The 20,273-nt window shown below is 35.8% G+C and overlaps 1 protein-coding gene across 1 annotated transcript in view; it reads left to right on the forward strand.

Moving 5' to 3' along the window:
• Positions 1 to 12,451: 12,451 nt before the first annotated feature.
• Positions 12,452 to 20,273, forward strand: part of LOC145692224 (methyl farnesoate epoxidase-like) — a 113,311-nt gene continuing 105,489 nt past the window's right edge. The window contains exon 1 of the mRNA XM_081767521.1: positions 12,452 to 12,494. Within this exon, the coding sequence (XP_081623647.1) occupies positions 12,452 to 12,494 (43 nt within the window). The remainder of the gene's footprint in view (positions 12,495 to 20,273) is intronic.

The raw sequence follows: 20,273 nt of genomic DNA on the forward strand, positions 1-20,273 counted from the left end.
TAATTCATGGATTCCTGTGTCACATTTAAAAAAACATTTAGCCACAATACAATATTATAAACAACTGTTATATCTGTATATATAGGAAAAAATAATAATAATGAATGATCCATACTTTAAATATTATACGCACCAAGCAGGAGGAGGTTATAACGTGTATAGAGGTGCGCCATATCAAGAAGGTTATGGTATTGGAAGTTTTTAGGTGGTTTATTTCGAAGTGTATTTCCGTTAATTAAACAAGGAGCAAAAACTGTTGGTAAAGAATTGTTACGTACAGGAATTAATGTAGCTGGAGATGTATTAGGTGATAATAGACCTATTGACGAAGCTTTAACATCACGTTGGCAAGAAGCTAAAAATAATTTAAAAACTAAAGCTCAAAATAAAATAAATCAAGTGTTGGAAGGATATGGAAGAAGAAGAAAACGGAGAAAAGTTCATTTTGCAAAGACGACTGGTGGTAAAAAGAAAAGGAAGAGTGATATTTTTGATTAATATGGAACAGACTAGCTTTTATCTTACACTACCGAGTAACAGTTCTATGGAGTATTTTCCACAAAATACTTTGTCGTGTTATACTACCAAATTATATCATCCATTGGTGCTAGAGAAAGGTGAGTGGGAGACGGTAGTTGTTGAAGTACATTATACAAATTCATTTCAGAATGTTTCCAAATATACTAATAATATTTATTACCGTCTCATGAATACAGAAAGCTGGAACATAACTAAAATCTTACCAGGACACTATTATAATGTTGATGATATTCTATCTCAAATTAATCATAAAAGTGATATATTAAATTTACAATTAAAAGTTAAAGCATCAGTAAAACGAATTGAAGTCAGTAGAGTAATAAAAGATCAAGAGAGGCGTATAGAAGTACGTCTATCTCCTGAACTAGCCAGAATACTAGGTTTTGATCACATACAACAAGAAGATATTGCAGTTGTGCATCATGCTCGTTATCCACCTGATTTACAAAAATCGCTACCTACACTTATGTATATTTACAGTGATATTGTAGAACCACAAATGGTGGGTGACACAGTAGCTCCATTGTTACGTATTATAAATACAAATATTACAGAGTATGGTATTAATAATGTACATATTTTTGACAATCCTCACTATGTCTCCGTGCAACGTAAACAATTTGATCAAATTATTATTGATTTAAGAGATAGTACAGGTAATCCACTTCCTTTCCAACATGGCAGTGTATGTGTAAAATTACATTTTCGCAAACGTAATACGGTATTATAAATTTTACCATGTGTGAATATTAATAGTAAGAAAAGAGAGAAAAATGCAGTGTGAGTGTATGAAATCAGAATTAGATTTATTTGCTGGTTTACCCACTCAAACCAGTATTATTGGTAATAAAATAGTTCCATATAAGCCTGTGGCTTCGATAGCTGATAATGCACCAATAGAATTTGTTGTCCCCGGTCATGGGGATGACTATATTGACTTATCGCACACAATGTTTTATATTAAAGGTAAAATTACTAAATCAGATGGTTCTAATTTAACTTCTGCCGATAAGAAAATCGGCCCTGTAAATGATTTTCCCAATGCAATGTTCAGTGAATTGCAATTATATTTAAATAATCAACTTATTTCCTACTCTTCACACACATATCCATATCGATCGTATATTGAAAAACTACTAAATTATAATGCTGAAGCTAAATCAACGCATCTTCAAACATCAATGTGGTTTAAAGATACTGCAGGGCATATGGACAGTGTGGCCGATGCTAATGTAGGATTTAAACAACGTTTTCTTCTCACTACTTTAAGTCAGTCATTTGAATTATTGGGTTATATTCATGCTGATATATTTAATCAGGAGAAATTTTTACTGAATGGTGTACAACTGCGCATTAAACTAATTCCAGCTAAACCTACATTCTGTCTAATGGGTGACGCAGATGCTGATGGAAAAGTTGTAATTACAGATGCAACATTGCTTGTGAAAAAGGTTGATGTATCACCAGCAGTTAAAATAGCACAAAATAAAGTATTACAAAATCCTAAATTTAGAGTAAAATATCCTATAACAAAAGTGCAAGTGAAGACTGAAACTCTGCCACAAGGAATTATGGATAGTACACTTCCAGATCTATTTTCAGGCATAGTGCCTAAACGTGTTATTATTGGTTTTGTTACTAATACTGCTTTTAATGGTACTTATCAGACAAATCCGTTCAATTTTCAGCATTTTAATATGTCATTTTTTACACTGTATGTTGATGGAACGCCTGTGCCTTCCAAACCATTACAACCTGATTTTGATAATAAGCTATATATACAAGCATATTCCACGTTATTTACAGGTTCAGGTATTTATTATTCTAATCAAGGTAATAATATTTCACTAGCCGAATATCCTAATGGTTATACTCTACTGGTGTTTGATTTAACTCCCGATTCTAGTGCTAGTGCTGGATTTCATACTAGCCCACAACGGCAAGGAAGTGTACGCCTAGAGGTTCATTTTAAAGAAGCACTGCCATCTCCTGTAACAACAATTATTTATGGTGAATTCTCTTCAGAATTAGAAATTGATTTCCAGAGAAAAGTATATATTAATTATAAATGTTAAATACAATTGAGCTTTATGAGGCGCTAGAACAAAATCTGCCTAAAAACCATTTTATTGGTGTGTATGCCGCCGATGAGTTACCTTTGTTTATTCATACATTTCCAGCCGCCATAATTATAAATACTGATTCTAGTGATAAGCCTGGTGAACATTGGGTTGCTGTTTATATATCTAATATGTGTGTGGGAGAGTATTTCGATAGCTATGGTATACCTCCCTATATACAACATCATATAAGGTTTTTAAAACGAAACTGTCTGTATTATACATGGAATAATAAACGTATTCAAGGTGATTTATCTCAATTTTGTGGACATTACTGTTTTCTATATCTAGCATGTCGTGCATCTGGTTATTCACTGCACGATTTCTTAAACAAATTCTCACTCACCGCTATTGATGCTAATGATATTATGCTTTATTCATTTATGAGAGTATGATGGTATTATTTTTTTAAACTCCGCCATTGCCGGTCCCAAGCCCTGGATGAGAAAGGAGGAGGGTTGGGGGTGTTGCTACCCCCGTAAAAGAAAATAAGCCATACTCTGCTATGCGCTAGGATGAAGAATGTGATATATGCTCTGCTATGTGTTCGTAAAGTGCTCATAAAAGGGAACGAATCTTATGTATTATCTGCTATGCTATGTGTTCGTATTCTCTACCGCAATGTGGCATGTGCGCGGTACGTGAGTCCCGTGGATGGGGCTCGGCGCCGACCAATCAGCGCGGTACTCCTAAGCGTGACCAATCGCCGTTAAGGGGCGTGGCAGGGGGCGTGGCCGGAACAGACCAATCAGCGTCAAGGGGGCGTGGCCAGCCAATCAGCGTCAAGGGGCGTGGCGGGGTCACGTGACCTGCGCCAGCCAATCAGCGTCGAGGGTTTGCGCATGCGCAGTAGGAAAAAAAATTCCCCCAAGTGACCCCACCCTACTCATGCGTCCCAGTGTTTCTGAAAATTCCACTTTTAAAAGAGAAAAGAGGATCTTTTTTTATTTTTCCATACATTCATATCGACATTGTCTGTGATCACGGGTAAACAAATCAACTGTTTGAAAATGATTTCCTCGAGTAAGGTTTCTTTTTCAACGAGTTACTTTTATTAAAATCCATATCTTAAAGTGATTATAAATGTACGCGAAAAAAAAGAGTATCTTATGAATATAAAACTCGATATATAAATTCCTCATTAAAAATTAGTTATGACATACTCCAATACTTTCGGAAGTTCCGTTTCTAGGGGGAAGGAAAGGAGGATTTTTATACTTTTTTCACAATATACGAAAAGAAAACCCAGCAAAGTTGTCTATGTCACCACCACGGCAGAATGACAAGCGTTTGGAATGAATATTTGGAACATAGTACTGACTGAGTTTTTTTCAAATGTAACTTTTCTTAAAATGTGTATTCTAAGGAAGAAAGGATAAAATTTACTCCAAAAATAGAGTATCTCACAAGCTCCCCTATCGTAGTAAAATGAAACTTGGTATACAAACTCTTATTAAAAATAAATGGTCACATGCTAAAGAGTTTATGAAAATTTAGCTTTTAGGATAATTTCTAAAACATCTTAATCCCATTTTGTATTCATAATATGACTGAAGTCAGGAAAGCTTTGATCCCTTTTAAATGAACTTCTGAGCATGGTGCTTGGTACATTTGGACATAGCGCTTGGATCGACATGAGTTTTAATCGTTTCACTTTGATTAAAATGCGTATTCTAAGCAAGGAAAAGATATTTAATTTTCCATAGATAATAATGGCTGCTTCGTTTGAAATGCATTTTTGAACAGAATTTGCACTTGGATCCAGCTGAGTTTTCTTTATTTCATTTTTGTTTAAATATGCATTGTACCAAAGTGCAAAAGGAAGTCAAAAGATATCTTCAAGTTTTTTCTGTACATATACATGGTGTCTCGAAAGTTTCCTAACAAAGGGTAACTCTGTTATTATCAGAGTTACAACAAAATGTAAGAGGGGAAACCGTCTCCAAATATGATGTCTTCATTCTAAAGTGAAGGAATTTTTTAAAAATCGGACGAGCCGATTGGGATGTACACTCTTTATGCATCGAATGTTAAATGAAAATGCGACGTTGCCATCTAACTGGATTCACAACGAAATTGAATGAAGTTACTGTCTTTTATACTAACGTGTCGATGGCCATCCCCCATCCACAATACTCTTGCAAAATTTATTCACCTTCCAGTAAGTGTTCATTTACCATTGGACGCATAAAGAGTATACAGCCCAAATGGCTCGTCCGATTTAAAAAATAATCCTTCGGTTTTCCCTCTTACATTTTGTTTACACCTTCCCTGCGGACTTTTGTGCTTTGAATTTTTTGGACCTTGGAGATCCTGAGTGGTGGCACTCGCATGACTGCTGTTTGGTTTCCAGATCAAAGTAATGCAACCACGTTTCATCCTGGGTAAGAAGCTGATTCAAAAAATTGTCCTTGGAGTTCGCAAAATGCTGTAAAATCACCTGCGATGATCTAACACGTTTGCGTTTCTGATCCGCGTTCAAACATTTCGGAATCCATTTCGCAGAACGCTCGCGTATGTCCAACTGATCATGGAATATTGACCCAACACGTTCTTTGGATATGTGCACTTTGTCAGCTATCTCCTGAAGCGAAATCCGTCTGTTGCTCAAAATCAGGTCATGAATCTGGTCCACTTTTTCCGGAGTTGACACTGACACTGGCCTGCCACACCTGTCACCATCTTCTGTTGAAAATTCACCACGCTTAAAGTTCGCACACCATTTCTTTACAGAGGAGTATAAAGGGCATTGTCCACCCAATGTGTCTAGCATGCAACCATAGATTTCCTTGGGCGACTTCTGTTGCAGGAAGAAGAAGTTCATTACACCTCGCAACTCCTCTTTGGTGAATTTGACATCTGGCTCCGCCATGGTTCATTCAATTACCTGTAAAATAAAAACCCTTCATGGTAGAATCGTGAAACTTGGTACTTAAACATATAAAAGATCAACAATTCACATGACATCAATTACATCAGGGTAGTACATGGAAGGAGGTCGGGCCGAGAACTTATCAAGGCTATCGTACCTAAAAGTTCAGCTTGAGTGTAGGTCCTAACTGACTTTTCTGCAAAGGAAATTGTTGCTGACATTATACATCTCTGTTCCTAGATTCCTTTAGTCGTTGGCTCTTCAGGATATCGTCAAAAACAACGATGCAATTTTCACCTTAATGGAATACTATGTACTACATGTAGCAGTCAAGAATATCACTGTATGTTCTAGTTTTGGGCATACAATAGAGTGCACAATGTGGCCTCTATCTAAAACATGAACAGCATTCGTTGATACCTTAAAGTTGCTTTCTTCACATTTAAAAGCTGAAACTACAGATTACTTGATGTCCTTTCTCATTGATGTGTTATCAAATAATGAAGGTAGTTTTGGGAAAAAAGTCATATTGGAGATAATCTTTCAATTGATTAGTTCCTTTTATGACATGGATAATTTTATGGCTATTAGTAACTACATTATTGTCTTAGATTTTTATTCCTGCATTCATTGAAGCCAGACAGGTAACTTTATTCTTCACTTCCATTTTAAGAGTACTGAAATCATTCCAATGCACAATTTGAGTAAGTATGCAATCTATAGTAATCGAATTCTGCCAGAGAAACCGTACTATCTGCACAAAATAACAAAGTTCCCATAACTTAAATCTTCATATCTCCTGAACGAATGAAGATAGAGAGATGCATTATACACCACAATGTGTGGCTTTTCATTCTCTACATATCATCACTGTTTACAGTTTACGCTATCTCTGCTCATTGTGGAGTTATCAGCGAAAAACTAAAACTCAGCGGCCATTTTTCCATTATGGCGGTCGAAGCTCAAGATCAATCTTCAGGGACTTTTAGTATGTTGATAAGGAGGTCAAGTACTACAACTGTGCAAAGTTCCTTGCTTGTAAGAATTTTCTTCGCAAAATTCCTGTACTACTTGAGGAATTTCGAGGTATGGGCATCTAATTATAACAATTGTAACTTTACTCTTTCCTACCCTTCTAGGGCAAATATAAAAAAGCGGTGAACCATGTATCTAAGTATTTTAAATGAGAAGTCCGAATATCGAATTTGATGCCTCTAATGGGCATTTTATTATACTAATTGATTCCCGCCCCTTTTCTTTTCTTACCCATTATCTCGCCTTTTAGGTGAGACACATGTCTAATTATTTTAAATGAGAAGTCCATACCAAATTCCATGTCTTTAACCGTCAGAGATTCCGAGATATGCATATTTTGAGACATCCCATTAGTTTTCGTAAGGTCTTCCTTAGTAGTACTTTACGTCAAAAATCCAATGTTCTGTAATAATTTCAAGTTACTAGTTTAAGCGATTTGACCTGGGCGATGGTAGTCAGTCAGTTAGTCAGTTACTTTGTCACTCAGGATACTTTTCTTCTCTATATAGAGATACGTAGCTTTGTGTATCAATATAAGTTCGGTCTCCAATTTCCTGGCACGAATCATGACTAATTCGATTGTCGCACGAGTAATTATGCTATGATTAAAGTAATATCTTCTCTAACAAGTATGATTCTCCTGTTGCTGCTTCAGGGATTTTTGCTAAAAGGAAGTGTTTGTCAAAATATTTCTAAGTTATTTTTAGCACGACGAAATTGACACTAAAATGAGGCCTAACATATGACACAGAAGAATTGATAAGAAAAATGATGTTGCAAGGACAACACGGCAAAAATGATATGACATTTTCAGATAAATGCAATATGTAGAAGAAATCTATTATGTAAAAGTAAATGTAAGTTCCTATCTGATCTCATCAATAATTACTGAACCAATTAAAATGAAAATTGTCATAATTATCAACCTTAGCCCTTCCAAGGACCTTATGGTATTAAGTTGATTAAAATTCATATCCTAAGGAAAGAAAGGGAGGAATAATTTAAGCAAAAAAAAAAATGTCGAGAGATGGCATGTAAAAGTAATCGAAATGATCAATATTAGTTCGAATCAATAGTTTTCGGGATTGCTGAGATAAATAATGACATTCCTGATGCGTTTTAAGTCTCATTCACCAGTATGAGAATGAGGGTTGCGAGTGATAATGAGTTGAAATGTAAAAATAATCGAAAACGATCGATATTAGTGCGCAATCAATATTAGTCTCGAATCAATAGTTTTCACGGTCGTTGAGATCAATATTGACACTTCCGATGCCATTTAAGTCAAACTCATCATTCATTGTCATGGGTGATATTACGAATTTTTTTCATTACATTTTCATTATAATACGTTTGCCAACTTCCCCGCCCTTCGAAGGGGACCCACTTTAAGACAAAATTTTCTTACTTCATATACGATACGAACATAAAATTATAAATGAAGCATCAAACAGGTTCACTCATTACATAAACAAAATACACAAAAGGCAAATAAAACAAAAGTGAGTCGTGGACCCCTTTCAGTAAAAAGTGCACTATTAAGGGCCCTAGAAGTAATATTTATTCATATGGCTTTGAAACTTGTCAATATTGTTCTCTTAATTATTTGTCATATATGGAACGGGGGAAGGGGGGCCCACAAAGAGTAAGAGAAAGTTGCAAAGAAGGGGCCTATTTTCGAATTTTGTGGGAGGGCCGAAAACAACTTTTCTAGGGGGGCCCTAATATTAATCCTTGCCACCCAGAAAAAATCCAAGTTATGGTGCTGACGTTTGCTAATTTGGAAAAGGGTCGGAATACTTTGCATAAACCTATTCCTCCCGTTCGAAGAAGAGGCATTTAAGCAGGTTGCTTATAAAAATTAATTCATTAATATATCGGAAAGGAATTTGGGATAAAATGTATACGTAAAAGCGCAAGAATTGGTAACGACTCATTTTGTGACTTCCTTTGGTACAGTCCGCAGTAAAAAACCTGCAACATGAGTATATAAGTTTATTGTGAAACTACGCCTAACAGCCAGGGAATCAACATAACGTCTAAGTGGCACGAATCACGCCAGGAGAAATCTTGGCGTCCTCCCCTTCACACTTATTTTAGAGCAAAAGACTTCATTGTTTCACAAAAAAATTACATGATCATGTTGCAGTTTTTTTTTCTGCGGACTGTACCCATTTTGAGTCAATTCAATACATTGTCTACTATTAATATGAGATCGACAGAATAGCAAAGTCATGTGTGCCAACATACTCGTTTTTATTTTGTTGTGTCAGCATATTCCATGAACGTTAATCTATAATTATTGAGAATACCATTCGTGCATACATAATTAAACAAAACTATACCTTATGTATTATTCAATTTGTTCGTATCCGAAATTAACAACTGGCACATACTTCATTCCTATTCTAGACAGCAGAAAATCACGCTTTTTTTTTTTTAATTAATGACGCTCACAATTATACTCCGAGGCTAAGGGAGATAATAATGTTGAAATGGATGATGATGATAAAATGAAGAATGTGGCAGAAAAGGGATAATCGCGAGAAAACCACGTGTGAATATGTACAACTCAATTTTAACACAGGTCAGGGGTTCCAGCATGACTACCAATTTAGAGTGTTATTTTAACACCAAAAGTCCAGTGTTGTGGTTAACACAGGGTTGGTATTACATGACGGTATTATGCAATGTTAAAATAGATGAGGGTGCTAGTTTTGCAGTGTGCAAGAATTAAGTAGATGAGCAAAGGAATCCGGAAATTAGATCTGAGCCATGGTGTTCTATCAATATATATATTAGGGTGGCAACTAGTTATATGGGAAATTTTCGAAATTTATTTTAATAGGGTCTCACCCCCTTAATTTATTCATTTTGGTTACTTAAGCATCGTGTAAAATTTCATGAAAGTATTTTAATGTTTAAAGGTCGCTCAACGCGCTCAAACTTACAGCTACGTTTACATTACTTAAGCATTCATGTAAACCTCAGCGTGCCTTAACCTGGATCAACCCAACTTTTTCTCTTTGAGGTTCAGTTTTTACACTTACAGTACATGACCTCCGGAGGTATTCACGATGTATTGTAAAGTTTGGTGGTGATATGTTGAGAGGTCTCATATATAGGGTGCGTGACGAGTATATTACATTGGGCGCTTAAAACCTCATTTGACTTTCTCATTTTACTTGAGATTTTCTTCCCAAACCTAGCATTTATTACAATTATTTGACATTTGAAAACAAGATACATGTGAAATACTTTAGGAATCGTGGACATACTCTAGACATGCTATTTAGATCCTGAAAATAAGGAAAATATATTTGTGGACACTCTTGATTATCTTTTTGATGTTGTTCATGTCAAAGTTCTTCAACTTATTAAAATGCCAGAAAATCACGAATTTTGCTGGCGCAGAGGGATAAAGGCAGATGAGGAACGATGGCAGGAGTGGATATTAAATTGACAATGCAAGAAGACATAAGGAAGAGACCTGGAAGAGAAAGGCTTTCAGCAAATGCCTCAATCAACAGCAATGATGATGATAGCGACAATTTACGAGAGGCTCCGAAAATTGCTACGACTCAGGTTCTGCAGGTCCTACTTCTCGAAGGCTGTCCGTTACAAAGAAGAACAAGTTGTGTTGACCAGCATATGCCATTACACCAGTGCTGTCTTCAGCACTGGATCGCGCAAAAATCAGTGACAGAAATGCCAGTCATATTCTAGCTGCTGCAGCTGAAGCTTTGGGCCACAGCTCATGAGAAACCTGTGTTAATAGGGATCTACTAGAAGAGCACACAGAACGAGCAGCGAGGTATAGTCAGTGGAATTTGTTCGTCTTTCCCATCTCTGGTCCACTTACAGTGTATCGGGATGAGAAGTTGTTACCTGATCTCACTTCTAAGGAATGAGTTAATTGCATAGCAGTTCTCGTTTCTGGGAATGGTGACACTACACTATTAGGAGGGCCTGCTATTTTAAATGGAAGTGTTGCCTCCTAGTCGGAAGTTGTTTTTAAATTGCTGGAGGATTGGAACTTAAGCACTCTTGTGCATTTCATGTGCTTTGACACAACAGCATCTACCACAAGGTCACAAAACGGAGCTTGTATCCTGCTGGAACAGAAAATGCAGAAGGATCTGGTCAGAGTCCCTTGCAGGCATTACTTAATGGAAATAATTGTGGCAGTGTTCGGCATGGTTTTCGGTGCTTCAATGGATCCACACATAGAATTCTTTCAACGTTTCTTTGAGGCATGGAACTCAATAGATAAGCTGAAGTTCGACATCGGAATCCAGGACGAAGTTGTCGCAGGGGTTTAACCCCAGTAAAGTATGAACTAATATCTTTCTTCAAGCACGAACTGACGCACTATCAACCCAGAGATGATTACAAAAAACTTTTACAAGTTGCTCTCATACTTCATATATCTTTTCCAGTCACAGTTTCACTTACATCTCGTGAGCAGAATGGGCTTCGAGACTTCAAAATATTTGTCGTCGCAGTGTATTTAAAGGAATGATATTCCTCTCATCTTGCGCTTTCAGCTACAAAGAATGACCTAAATATCTTAAGCCACAATAATTCCTACAAGAATGTTAATGCATAAATTGCAGAAGCAGCAACGCAAAGTTTTTCACGATATCTGTAGTATTTGAGCGAACCATTTATTGGTCTCAGCTTCTTTGATCCTGAAGTCCACGTAGCAGTGAAGAAAGACATGGTTACAGAGTTATTTAGGAATGGAAGTGAAGGAGAAGAACACGTGCTCTTAAGATATGAGGAGACCAGGAAGGATAAAGCCCTTAGTGACTTGCTTTCCAGAACAGCAGAAAGCTATTTGAAGCATTGGAGATCTCCACGGATTGTTTCTTATTAGAAAACCTTGAAACGTGGAAAACGAACGATATTTTCCTTCAGGCTCGAGAGCGTGTGAGAGCTCTGCATGTTGTAAATGATCTGGCAGAACGAGGAATTGCATTCATTCAAAACTTCAATCAAAAACTGAAGAATTACGAAAATGAGGGCCAGTTTCTTCTCCAAGTTGTAGATCAGCACAGAAAGAAATTTCTCACCCCAAATAAATTCACTCTCAGTCAAAGCATATTTTGTTTCGTGTGTTGAATATACTTTCGAGAACAAATATTGGAAAAATATACATTCTTAAAACATAAATATTACTAAAGGATGTTTCCAAACATATTTTTGAATTTCGTACTATTTATATGTGTATTTTCACATTATAGTAGTTTTAAGTGAATTTATGGATGCCTTGAGCGACCACTAAATACAGTGCAATTCTTTCAAAATTTTTGTAGTAGACATTTGAGATAAAAAGGAATAAAATTTGACGCTGAGACCATTAAAAATGCAAAAGTGAATTTTCGTTGCCACCATATATACACCCTGCGATGTTAGTAATACTGCAGCTCGCACGATGGACGCAAGCCGTTGAGTTAAAAATATTTGTAAATATTATTCACCAGTAATCAGCCACACAATTTATTTGCTAAGAACAATTACGCAGTAAATGTAGTACAGCCGCCTCAAAATCCTGTGTATCAGACAAATCTTGAAAAAATGTCATAAATATCAAAGTAACTAACATTGAGAATTTGTATTAGTTTTTATTTTGAGCTATGAGAATTTGTATTAGTTTTTATTTTGAGCAATGAGAATTTGTATTAGTTTTTATTTTGACCCATGAGAATTTGTACAGAGTCTTCCAAAAGTCCTGCAAAAAAGTAAAAAGCTACAACTTTGAAAGTAGTACTTACAATTTTGTATTTTGTGTGTAATGTTTAGTAGAAATGTTAACATTTTTATTGGCAATAATGAGGGGATGTAAACGTTGACGTCATAAACCGCAAATCACATGACAAAGATGGCGTCTACTCAAGAGAAAACGCAGTCTGTGGCGTGGTTTTGTGAGTTAAAATCTAGTATTTTGGTGATAAGAAAATTCCGACAAAAATTTTAGAAACAACCATCTGTAGGTTCAAGTATCAAGAGATGGTACGATAAGTTCTTAGCTACCGGAAGTGTTTTGGACTTGCCTCGTAGCGGAAGGCCAACAACCAGTGTTGATGTGATTCAGTCCGTGCAGGAAAGCGTGTTGCGAAGTCCAAAGAAATCGTTGAAACGCAGATCCTTGGAGTTGCGAGTGCCAATGACAACGCTACACAATATCGTTCGTGAGAAAATGATACAGGATTTTACAAGCAAAAACCGAAAGATGTTCAGGACCTCCGGAAGTAGATACGTGATGTGATTGGGAGTATTACGGATGAAGCAAGTCGAAATACCATTCTTGGATTCCCGAAAAGACTTCAGCAATGTTTGGACATAAATGGTGCTCAGCTGGAGGTTTGGCGTTGAAAAAATGCTTGGAAACAAAATTTCATACTTTTCTAAGGTCCTCTAAAAATTTTGTACAAATACAATAAATGGTTACAAAGTTACAGCTTTTAACTTTTTTGCAGGACTTTTGGAAGACTCTGTATTAATTTTTATTCTAAGCTACGAGACTTCGTTTTAGTTTTTACTTTGAGCTATGAGAATTTGTATTAGTTTTTGAGTTATGAGAATTTGTATTAGTTTTTGTTTTGTGTATGAGCAAAATGTCGGGGCCGGTGGTAGGTGGTGATCAAAACTTTTGCGGCCACTTATGAAGAAGTCCCACCACAGGTCACAAACATAAAAAATAGATTATAAGCGACGCTATCTCTACGGTAGGCAGTGGCGTAGCTAGAGGGGCAAGGGGAACATCTGTCCCCGGGCGCAGGGTCAGAGGGCGCCAAATTGATGTAACATCTAATTACCATTCCAATTAATTTCTGATTGCCATATAATCTCCTCTTAAACACATTACGTTGTTAAAAGCTGCTACTTTGTATTGAAAATGTAACCAAATGATAACTCGAGGTTTGTTGTCAAGCCTGAATTGATATTTCTGAGCAACACAGTTGTTTCTCTCAACTTCCTATAGGAAATTATTGAGGATATTCTTCATAAGGACCGATGCATTGTTTTGGTGTGAAATGATGTTGCTTCACGAGGTAAAAGATTTTTGATCTGGCAATATTGAGCCTTTTCCGTTCCATCTCTTCTTCGTATACATTCGTAATTGCTGAGGAGTGAGGAAAGGATCGAAAGAACTTTCACGAGAAAGGATTGTTATGACTGGTACTTCAAATATAGAATTAATTTAAAAAAATATGTTAATTAGCAAAATAATAATAATAATAATAATAATAATAATAATAATAATAATAATAATAATAATAATAATGATAATAATAATAATTAGAAATTCCTCTGGATTTTAGTTCTACTTGTTAGATGGAATATTAAAGGTAAGAATCAGTATAGTATCTCTTATCACTTGTGTGTGAGAGAAGAAAGATTAATATTGAATACCATGACATGACAACAAATATGATTATTTTTAGTACGATTCTAATTATAACTACATTAGTTTTTTCGGCTACAATGAAATATGAGACAAGTGGTTACTCGGAAAAGCCAAGTCTCTCCGATCAGCTGCTGAGCAACCGGGACACGCCGGTCATGGTAATATTGCGTCGGTATTAAGCTTACACTGTGGGCGCATTATTGCTGCGAATGGCGTATTTTGACGTCTCAGCAGGTGTTGATAGTGACTTGCCAAAGCCGAAGCACCAGACTAACAAATTTAAATTATTTCTCTACATGATATGATATTTAATGTACATTACACGTAAACGGTAGCCCTAAACATGTATTTCCATTCTTGTAATGGTTTACTATTATCTATTCCAGGCAACCTGATAGGAAACTCCCCTTCCTCCCACCACTCTCCAGTACGGAGGGGAAAGCAAGCCGTTGACCTTCACAGGGAGGGAAGCTTTTGTAATAAACAGAATCGTGTACACACTAAATTCGTACGTCAATTCGCTCGCACCTGATGTTTTTACCTGTCAAACCCGAATAACAAACAATTACTGTTTTTAATTTTTGTCTTTAAGAAAAGTATTTTTTACTATTTATGTATTAAAGTTTTGGCTTTAGTCCTATTTATTAAATTGCATTTCTAGAAATAAGAGCTAATATTGTATGAATTTAGCGTGTATGGTAACTATATTATATATAGTGTCGCGTTAAATTAGTGCATATTAAATTGTATTTTGTATCCATTATATTTTGTATAGTTTATATAATCTGAATCAAATTTTAGTGCATATTAAATTGTAAATAATTGCGTATGTAGTGCTTTGTGAAGCGACAATTCATGATGCTTTCACTAGTTCTGTTATAAAACATGAGCCCGGGAAAGCGTTATGAAGTAGTGAGAAGCGTTGCATTTTGAATATATTCCATGCTTTAAGAGAGCAACACCCTAATTTAACTTTTGAAGAATTCGCCGACATGACTGGGAAACAGACACGTGTAGGAAAGGCAACTAATTATAGAAGTAGGCGGGAGGCTAAATTTCATGAAAATAAATGAAGAAGTCCCAAAAAGACGCGTACAAATATTTCCTCTCTCGGAAAACTATGACGACTTCACGAAATCGGCAATTCGATCAAAGGTACATCAGGTCTTTTCCCGTAATGAATTGCCAACGTTAAATAAAATTCTGATAGCTATAAATGCCAATGATGAACTGCCCTGCTTTTCTCATTCAACTCTCCATAGACTGTTGAAAATAATGAAATTCAAGTATGTATAGCGCAATAAAAGGTCTGTTGTAGTTGATAGTGATGGCATAGTATTATGGAGGAGAAAATATCTCCGTTTAATTAAAAAGTACAGAACAGAGGGTAGGAAAATCTACTATCTTGATGAGACACGGGTAAATGTTTCTCATACCGTGTCAAGGGTAATGGTAGATGAAACTGTGAATTCTAGTAAACAAGTCTTTCTTTCTGGACTCTCCACTGGATTTAAGAACCGTACCAGTAAACGTAAAATGTTACCTTGGTTTCAAAACATACTTCCACATTTCCAGACCACTTATTTAATATATATATATATATAAAATAACACAGATTTACACGTAACGTTTCGATCTTCTAGCCAAGATCCTCAACAGACGTACCATCCACATCTAGAACCCAACTGCGTGATAGCCATGGATAACGCATCTTATCACAGTGTAAAGGTAGATCGGGTTCCCACCATGTCTTGGGCAAAAAATAAAATAAAAGAATGGCTTCAAAATAAAAGCATTTCTTATGACGACACGTTCGTTAAAACTGAGTTAATTAGTCTTATACCTCCTGCAGCCAAAAGTGAATGCTACAAGTATAAAGTTGACAAAATGGCGGCCTCTTCAGGTAGGGAAGTTTTCAGAATACCCCCTACTACTGTACATTTAATCCAATTGAACTGATTTGGAGTCAAGTAAAGGGACATGTGGCACGAAACAATAAACGTTTTACACTTAGTGAAGTGAAGACTCTTTTGGAGGAAGGGTTAGAAATGGTAACAAGTGAAAAGTGGAAAGATTGTGTGTAACATGTAGTGGAGATGGAAGAAACGAAATACTGAAAACTCGACAGGATAACTGACGAAGTTACAGAGAAATCGTTATTAACCTTGGAGACAACAGTGATGACTCTAGCGAGAGTGACCCAAGTATGAATACAGAACCTCTGGAGAGCAACAACTAATACTAATACATTTTACTCAGTATGATTTGTCCTTTAGTGTGTATTTATATATGTTGATTTTATAGAGGACTTGAAGTCAATGCAAGTAAGCACCCATTTACTGCATTGACCTCCAGACAAGAGTTCTGTGAAAACTAAAACTTTTGTTGGGGCTGTGGTGGCTCCGTGGTAGAGCGTTCACCTCTGAGGCATAAGGCCCTGGTTCGATCCCAGCTCGTGCCAAGTGGGCTTTGTGGTGAACAGGTACTATCTTGCTGATTTTATCGGAGTTCTCTCGTTTCCTCCTACTTTTTTCTTTGCACTGTTTCATTCATTCTCGTCATCACAGTCTCCTTTAGCCTACCCGGCATAACTGCGATACGTAAAACTCAAAGATTTCATTTCATTTCCAAACTTCTGTTACTCTCCCTCCCCTCAACGGTCGTCAGGACTATTGACAACTCCGTTTTTATTAAAATAGTCAAGTAACAATTCAAAAATCAATTTACTCTATTATCAATTGGCTAAACTCAAGGCCAACGAAAGGGCCGGCTGAGGATTGCAACCACACAAGGCGCCAAATTTTAGGAGAGTTTAGGGGCGTCAAATTCACTATGATGGTTAAGTTCCAATAATTATACTTTTGCTTGCAAACGGCAGACTCAGACATGGGCCTGTTCAAATTATGTAGCATCTGTAGTTACTACTTCGTGTCAGGCTTCAATCAATCTGGGATTGTTTTTCTAAGTTTACCATAACAAATTTTTCCCCTCAATAAACTCAGAAGATTTCAATGTTGATGAATCTTGTATGTATAATGCTTTACCGTAAATTTATCGCCGCGTATTAATAAACAACAAACAAAAAAAGATACTTTGTCACCATCACATGAGGTGCACGTACGAAGAGAAAAACGTAGGGAAATGATTTCATTGAAAAATAATCAATAGAAACCAGGGCATTTGCCTGAGTTGAGGCGCTCGGGGTGAGAGTTTATTATTATTATTATTATTATTATTATTATTATTATTATTATTATTATTATTATTATTATTATTATTATTATTATTATTTCAGGTTCTATTGTTATTATCTTAACTCACTGATAATTTACCCATACATATTGTACTTGGTTTCCGATTTTATATTATGAAATTAATGTATCAAAGCAGTAAATACCAATTCAATTACCAACCCTGACATCCCTTGCCATTCCAACATTATGTCACAACCCCGACTGCCAAAAAAGAAGGAAAATAAACAATACAATTGTCCAATAAAATTTCCATTAAAATGACACATGTGCTACTTACTCACTAATGCAGGTAAATGTAATTAAGTGTTTTAAAATACGCAGTGTTATTATGAAAGTTGTAATTTATTATTTAGGCCTAGACATATTTAGATACACTCTATACTTCTGTGTGCGGGGGCTGATGGTGGAAGACGGAACACCAACATTCACCTGTACTTGAGCGTGGTGGGGGAAAAAACTTCTTCTTTTTCCTATCAGCTTATGTGGAACAGAGAATAGTAAGGTCTGTATAGTGTTTTAAAATTAGTTTTACGTATGTAGACTGTGTACTGTGTACAAGGGCTTAAGTTGTAACAGGTAGGTAAGTACAAGGGTGTAACTTATGGTCCAGCCCGGAAATGATTTTCCCTTCCCTTAATCAATGAAAAAAGGTAAAAGCACTAGCTTTTATTCAAAACACAAGATCTTTTTATCACGGGTCTCAATCATGAATCACGATGTGCGTTCTTATTTTAAAATGTGTAAAGTCGCTATCAAAATTATACAAAGCACAAACTTGCCTGTCCTTAACGTTCATCGTCACTAGAACACAGTTTCCATCAACTTGAATAATTTTGGTGGTAATTTTCCAAATTTTTCACAATATATGGACGAGGAACTAAAATGCCTGTCTGATCTTCAACACAGCTTTTGTAGAAAGACAAAGATTGACAAAGAGAAGAGTTCTAAAAGGCTCTCTGATGACGCAACAAAAGGATAACACCTTAAATATCGACACATCAAAAGAAGACGAACCAATGATGATATCTGGGATGAGCCTCAAACGAAACTGAGATTTCTTGAGAAGATTCCCTACGTTAAAATTTCCTTGAAAATAACACAAAACCTACAAGAAATTACAAATTATACACCTTTGAACTCACATAACATGATAATAAGGACAAAATATGGAATATTGATAAAATATCAGGTTGTATATAATTTTATAGACGCTAATTAAGTATGGCATTATTTTGACCGAATATTACAATTTAAAACTAAACCTAAAATATAATAATTAATTTAAAATAATTCTCAATTGTGTTTCCGAAGCTAAGCATGCACAGGAATACACAGGGAGTTCCAAAATTTTACGGACTTGGGTATAATGTAACAAACATATTATAATCCGTAATGTAATCGATGGCTCAATGAACACTTTTCCGGTTGCTGGATAGGTTGGCATGGATCAGATGACTGGCCAGCAAGGTCCCCTGACCTAACTCTGTTGGATTTTAATCTTTAGGGGTACTTTAAAGCTATTGTCTACCAGTGTAAAATTAATGATATTAGCTACCTGAAAAGCAAAATCATTACTGTCTAAGAACAAATATAACCAACTATGCTTCGCAGAGTGCACACGCACTAGGTCTCACGGTTAAGGATATGCATAGAACAGAACGGTGGGTATGCTGAACATTTCATGTGATTGTAATTGTCCCATGTGTGTTAGCTCTCTCTTTTCCTTATTATTAAAGAATACATAATGTAAGATGTTACAAAGCTAGTTTTTTACTTTATCTTTATCCTTCAATTCGAAACTACGCACAGCACATTTCACAGCACATTTCATAACATATCCTAAATCTATTCATAACTTCAAAACTGTTGTAGGGTTTGGAAAAAATAGCCTTACTATTGTGTTTCTCTTCGAAGAAGGATGTTGTTTAATATGTCACACGACCATGTTGCCATTTAAAATAAATAAGTTGATTCCAATGTGGCGGTTACCAAGATAGCGGAAGACAAGCTTAAACACGTCACAATGTTTCCCCCTTTGCACTACCATTGATCCCAATTGACTTCGGATCGACTACACTTACAGTTTCTCAAATATTTATCCCAGTCTAGATTTTGTATGTCTCTTAACAAAATAATATCTTTCAATTAGGCCTACTTCGGACATTTGGGCATTTTCCAATATGGCGAACGAAGATGTTGTGGGATTTTAGTATGTCATTTAAATAATCTTTATCAATATCTATATCAAATTTTAACTTGTTAATAATTACTTCCTAAGTTCAATAAAATTTTAAATCAGTTTGACGGTAGTTTTCGGAATTTTAGAATTTACAGGTTAACATTTTTAAAAGTATGCCTTTTATGAAATATTGTTTCTCTCTAAAAAATATTGTGTTATGTATGTTCTATAAAACGACACTAAGTTCACCTCTTTATGGTCAACCATAGCGAAGATATTGCTATTTTTATCTGAGTATTGTTCATTTGACACTTCCAGCAGCCATTTTCCAATATGCCGGCGAAGGTCACCTGGGATTTCAGGGGACTTTTAGTATATTGTTTAGAACAGCATTCCCAACATCTGTATCTTGTTATTAATTTGTTGCTTTCTTCATTAAAATTTGATTTTCATTTACTGCGCTATACTGTACTTTCACAGAAATGTATTAGATGAAGTCAGCAGAGGCTACATACTTTTTCTAGTCCCGGGCCGTCAGATGGGTTAATCCAGACCTGGTGGATACCATAGAAGTTGATTCGAAACTTTACATGTTGTCAAAGCGAGCTCCAAAAACTATTAACTCCAGGAATGCTTCCATCTTTGGTACGTAGCAATAGTTACAGTCTCATAATTTAGATGTCTTTAGTACTTACGTACGAGTCTCATTACTTCAATACTTATCATAGTACTGAAGAAATGAATAAATTTGATTTTTCTCATCTCTTAGTTGAGAATATATCTTAAATCAGTGTAATCTATTCATTTTATTTTGAATCCAAAATAATTGTTCATATTATACTTTTCAGGTAAAAGACAA

Source organism: Thermobia domestica, chromosome 8 (genome assembly GCF_964235325.1).
Source record: "Thermobia domestica chromosome 8, izTheDome1.hap1.1, whole genome shotgun sequence".
NCBI lineage: Eukaryota > Metazoa > Arthropoda > Insecta > Zygentoma > Lepismatidae > Thermobia > Thermobia domestica.